Genomic DNA, 4,643 nt, shown 5'->3' on the forward strand with positions numbered 1-4,643 from the left:
ACTATTAGTATATTAAAGACTCTAACAAATATAAATCAAGTGATATAACTTATAAATTTCAAATTGCTGAAATTTATTTGCAATATAGTATTTTCTTTTAAGAAAACACCTTGCGTATGAGTGCTACATTCATGTGTAACGATCTATTTTAGTATATAAGATTATTATCAGTTTTTAGTAAAGCGAAAGATATTTTCAATTAATAGGGTATTTTTATTTATTTCATAAAAATAAACAATTTCATTTTATAATCTAACCTTAAAGGACAGTTTACAGCTCTGTATTATTCGGAATTAATTCTCTCTCATCCGGATTGCTCGAAGATCACGTGATCAAGCTCGCCATCTGCTAGCTTGCATCTCAGATTTACATTGCCGAACCTTTTACCTCCATTGACTTAAATTTTGATTCCACGTCGTATTACGCTAGCACGATTTCTTGTTGAGATTCGCTTGAATTTTACAATATGCAGGCAAGTGATCATTCAAACATGCAATTATTTTCACATTAATGATATCAATTTTGAACATAGACATAAAAAAATGTACATACGTACATATACTCGATTTAGTAATTCTTTACAAAAATTTACACAGCTTGGATAGTCATTGACATATGTTATTAATGATCCTAAGTAACTTTGTCTTAATAATTATGTATCTCTTATAATTTTGCTGATATTTTGAGTTGAAATATAGTTTTAGTAAATTTTAACTTTACAATAAATTTGGATAATTATACAATTTACCACTGAACACCTTAAAAATCAATAGAGTTAGACTTATTTGATGCGTTTTTGCATGAAACGAAAGAATCTGGTAAAAAAAGAGTCGCTCTGCACCGTGAATCGAGATATTAAAGTTGATGACTATTAGGGGTTAGGAAATCTGTCACTATCACGAAATGTTACGATGCAAGCATGCATTGTACTGATTATATATATGGGTTTCAACACTTTCCATGGGAAGTCTTCCATCCCATCTCCCTGCTTAAGGACTGCCGCATAACTTTTATAATTGTACTGGATTTTTCCACGAAAGTCGAAACTCATGTGCAACAATACAATTATAAACCTTATGTTTCGCCTTTGTGACAGATATCCTAACTTCAATAGTCGTCAACTTTAACGCTTAATATCTTGATTCGCGGGGCAGAGCGACGCTTATTTCTGTCAGATACTTTTGTTTTATGCATCGAATAAGCCAAATTTTATTGATTTTTGATATCAGGTGCTCAGTAGTAAACTGTATAATTATCTGACTTTGATTTTGACATATGTTGTCAAGGCTCTGATCCTGAGTGACCTTCAGAAGATATTAGTCATCGCTTGTTGTTTATTAAAAAATTATTAAATAAAAAATTATTACAATCAAAGTTAATAAGCTTGCGCTGGGATCACATGTGTATGTTCTGTGGCTACATGTACATGCATTTTATGTATTAAAGTTCTTTAGTAAATCGAGTTACCATAGAAATGTCTAATTTTTTTATATAATGAGGTTGAAGTACCATAATTGTGTGCAAATTTCTACTGTAATGATGAAATAAAAAAATAATGTTGAAAATGTAACCTTTCATGTATTTAGTGATAAGGCTCGCACACACACAGGTGCTTCTTTGCACACAAATTTTACCATAGACTTTTTTTCAAAAACGAGATCATAATAGTTTAAAGAATTATGATTTTAATGATCATAAAAAAGTAATAGGTCAACGGCCATTCTGGAAAGATATGTGTGTACGTGCATAAACTTTTATATAAATTTAACTTCGAAAAGTAAACATAATCTCATTTTGTTTTTGTTCAATGAAGCTTGATTTACTATTGTATGTTCCTATCATATTTCATTAAGACATACACGTAGTTTTAATATCATTCAAATTATACAGATATTTGTAATTTTGGGTGGGCCCTTATGAGGCATCCCAAATTTTCAGCATTTTAAGAAAAAAACCACCTTAAATCTTTGCCTTACTAAATAAATGAGTCTGCAATATAAATAATAGGTATCAAAAAGATTTGATAAACCCCTTAAAAAACACAAATTTTCTTATTCTATAATATAATTTAAATTATAGCAGAGGATAGTTTGTGATTGAACATTTACACCTATCTATTTCATACCTTACATAAGGATCTAATTAATCTTTTCGGTTCCTTTCATATTTTTAGTATATTGTAGATTCATTCATTTAGTAATGCAAATGTTTAATATATAAAATTTAATGCATGGGTAATGTGACTACACTCTACAGCATGCCTCTATTGAAAAAAATGTCACAAAGTTATATAATAAGAAATCATGTAATTAAGATAAGTAAATCATGTAACAGATTGTTCCAAATCAATACGTGATTTTTTAAAATTACAATACAATTTGAAAAATCACATAATATTAAAAATAATTTCATTTATCATGTGATTTCATAATTATCGAATTTAAAAAAAACTGAATGATAGAAATAGAAGAAAAAATATATTATGTGATTTTTCAAATTACGTAATTAAAAAAAATCACGTACTGATTTGAAATAATTTATTAACTAATTTACTTTTAATTACATAAAATCTTGTTATGTAACTTTGTAATATGATTTTTTTCAGTAGGGATTTTACATTGGTCTACAACTTTCATATAAATCGAAAATTAATTAAATATCTCAGAACCTATGACGGACTGTCACCTAATTGTTAAAGCAAAGTTGCTCAAGATCATCTGGACACCATATGTCAAAAGATTAGGATCGTCTGAGTTCGTTCTCCATGATTAAAATCTTTTACTGAAATTATACACTTTAAGTGAAAATTTCAAAAATTAAATAAATCATCACTTAATTGTTAAGACAAAGTTATTCTGGATCATGACTTTGATAACATATATTAAAGTGATGATCATCTGAGCTTGTATAAGCTTTGTGTACATTTTTGTAAAGAATTACCTTCAATTTTATGCATGATACAATCAAGAATAAACTTTTTTTTTTGGATTTCATCGATATGTGTATTTTTATATTATTTTTAACGTTTGATATTGTTTTCTTTTTTTATTATTGAATTTTATTTAATCAAATTTTTAATACAAATAATTATTGGGTCGTCCGGAAAGTTCGTGCGTATTTTCCGGACGACCCAATATCTCCATAATTATTTAGGAACAGAGTATCCCGATCGACATTAACGCTGGAAAGTTACTGGATTGGCTGATTAATCGGAGGCATTGCAAGAAGGATTGGCACATGAATATTTTGCCCATTAGACAGAAAATTAATAATGCGATACAGAATATGCCTGCTCATGATGGCATTGCCTCATTGTTGTCCGGTGCTTGTAAGCTATGAATCATTATAACTCCATCTCATGATTTTTACAAACATATATATAGTTGCAGACTTCTGACTATTTTGTTTTTTTATTTTGTCTTTTTTAGATATAAATTATTTTTACTGTGTGAAAATTGTGCAAATTTTGAAGGAAACGGAAGCCGATACAAAAAATTTATTCGGGCGTTATGGCTCACAAAGGATGAAAGATTGGCAGGAGATTTTGAGATTGTATGAAAAAGAAAACGTATACCTTGCCGAAGTCGCGCAAATGCTTATGAGAAATGTTAATTATGAGGTTCCCAGTATTAAAAAGCAAATACAGAAGTTAGAACAATTGTTAGCTGTAAATTGATTTATATATTGTGTAATGTTATCTTTACTTATTAGCATATAATAAATGTATATAAAACTATATTGTCAGGAATTGGAAAAGAAAGAATCAGAATATAAGAAATCAGAAAATATTGCACATATGGAATACAATATGCTATGCAAACAATTAGGTGTAACTAGTTATAATACAGTTAGACGAGAGTTAATAGATAAGGTGAAAGAATTGCCAGAAATTTATCAGAAAGTAGCAGAGAAAACAAAGTGCTTGGATAAGGTTGTAGAGTTTTATAGTGCATTTGTTGAATTCACTTTCGACCAGCAATATGATAATGATTGTGTATCGATGATTAAATATGTTATTGGTATGTTTGCATAATAATTTCCAGAATTTATGATTATTCTTAAATAAGAAGCACATATGATAGTGTTATATTGTTTTTTTTTAGAAAAGGGAAACACAACAATGTTTGAATATATATATGGAGAAGTACCAGCGTCAATAATTGAACCGCCATTGAATATTAAAGTGGATGAAGATGAAAGTAATAAACAGTCTAGTGTGGATGCTAATGTATGCATATTTTTTGTGATATTTATAACAAAAGTAGAGCTTATTATTATTTCGAGGATTCTCAACAGACCATTGATTTCGGTAACTTGGATTTGGATGGAGAAATTGATTTTGGTGAAAAAGTTGATTTGGACACAGGAGGCGATATTGATTGGGGAGACGAAGGCGTAGAACAATCTATCATGGAAATTGATTATAATATCTCTTTGGAGGAATCGGGTATAGTTGTGGAAACAGTAGGTCATGAAGGTGGCGTGGCTACAGCATGTGAAGCATATACGATATTAGACAATCCAACAACGAGATCCGAATTTATCAATCAACTGTTTGAAGTAGAACATAAATATACATATAAGAAAGTGGTAACTGTCTACATTTTATCTTTAAAAAAAAAATATATATATATATATATATT

The 4,643-nt window shown here is 29.0% G+C and overlaps 1 protein-coding gene across 1 annotated transcript in view; it reads left to right on the forward strand.

Moving 5' to 3' along the window:
* Nucleotides 1-796: 796 nt before the first annotated feature.
* The window catches only part of LOC108747135 (CDK5 regulatory subunit-associated protein 3), a 7,051-nt gene continuing 3,204 nt past the window's right edge, over nt 797-4,643 (forward strand). Inside the window, exons 1-6 of the mRNA XM_018484407.1 lie at nt 797-818; nt 3,154-3,328; nt 3,429-3,667; nt 3,746-4,019; nt 4,104-4,228; nt 4,297-4,587. Of these exons, the coding sequence (XP_018339909.1) occupies nt 801-818; nt 3,154-3,328; nt 3,429-3,667; nt 3,746-4,019; nt 4,104-4,228; nt 4,297-4,587 (1,122 nt within the window). The 5' untranslated portion in view covers nt 797-800. The remainder of the gene's footprint in view (nt 819-3,153; nt 3,329-3,428; nt 3,668-3,745; nt 4,020-4,103; nt 4,229-4,296; nt 4,588-4,643) is intronic.

Source organism: Trachymyrmex septentrionalis, unplaced genomic scaffold (genome assembly GCF_001594115.1).
Source record: "Trachymyrmex septentrionalis isolate Tsep2-gDNA-1 unplaced genomic scaffold, Tsep1.0 scaffold194, whole genome shotgun sequence".
Classification (NCBI taxonomy): domain Eukaryota; kingdom Metazoa; phylum Arthropoda; class Insecta; order Hymenoptera; family Formicidae; genus Trachymyrmex; species Trachymyrmex septentrionalis.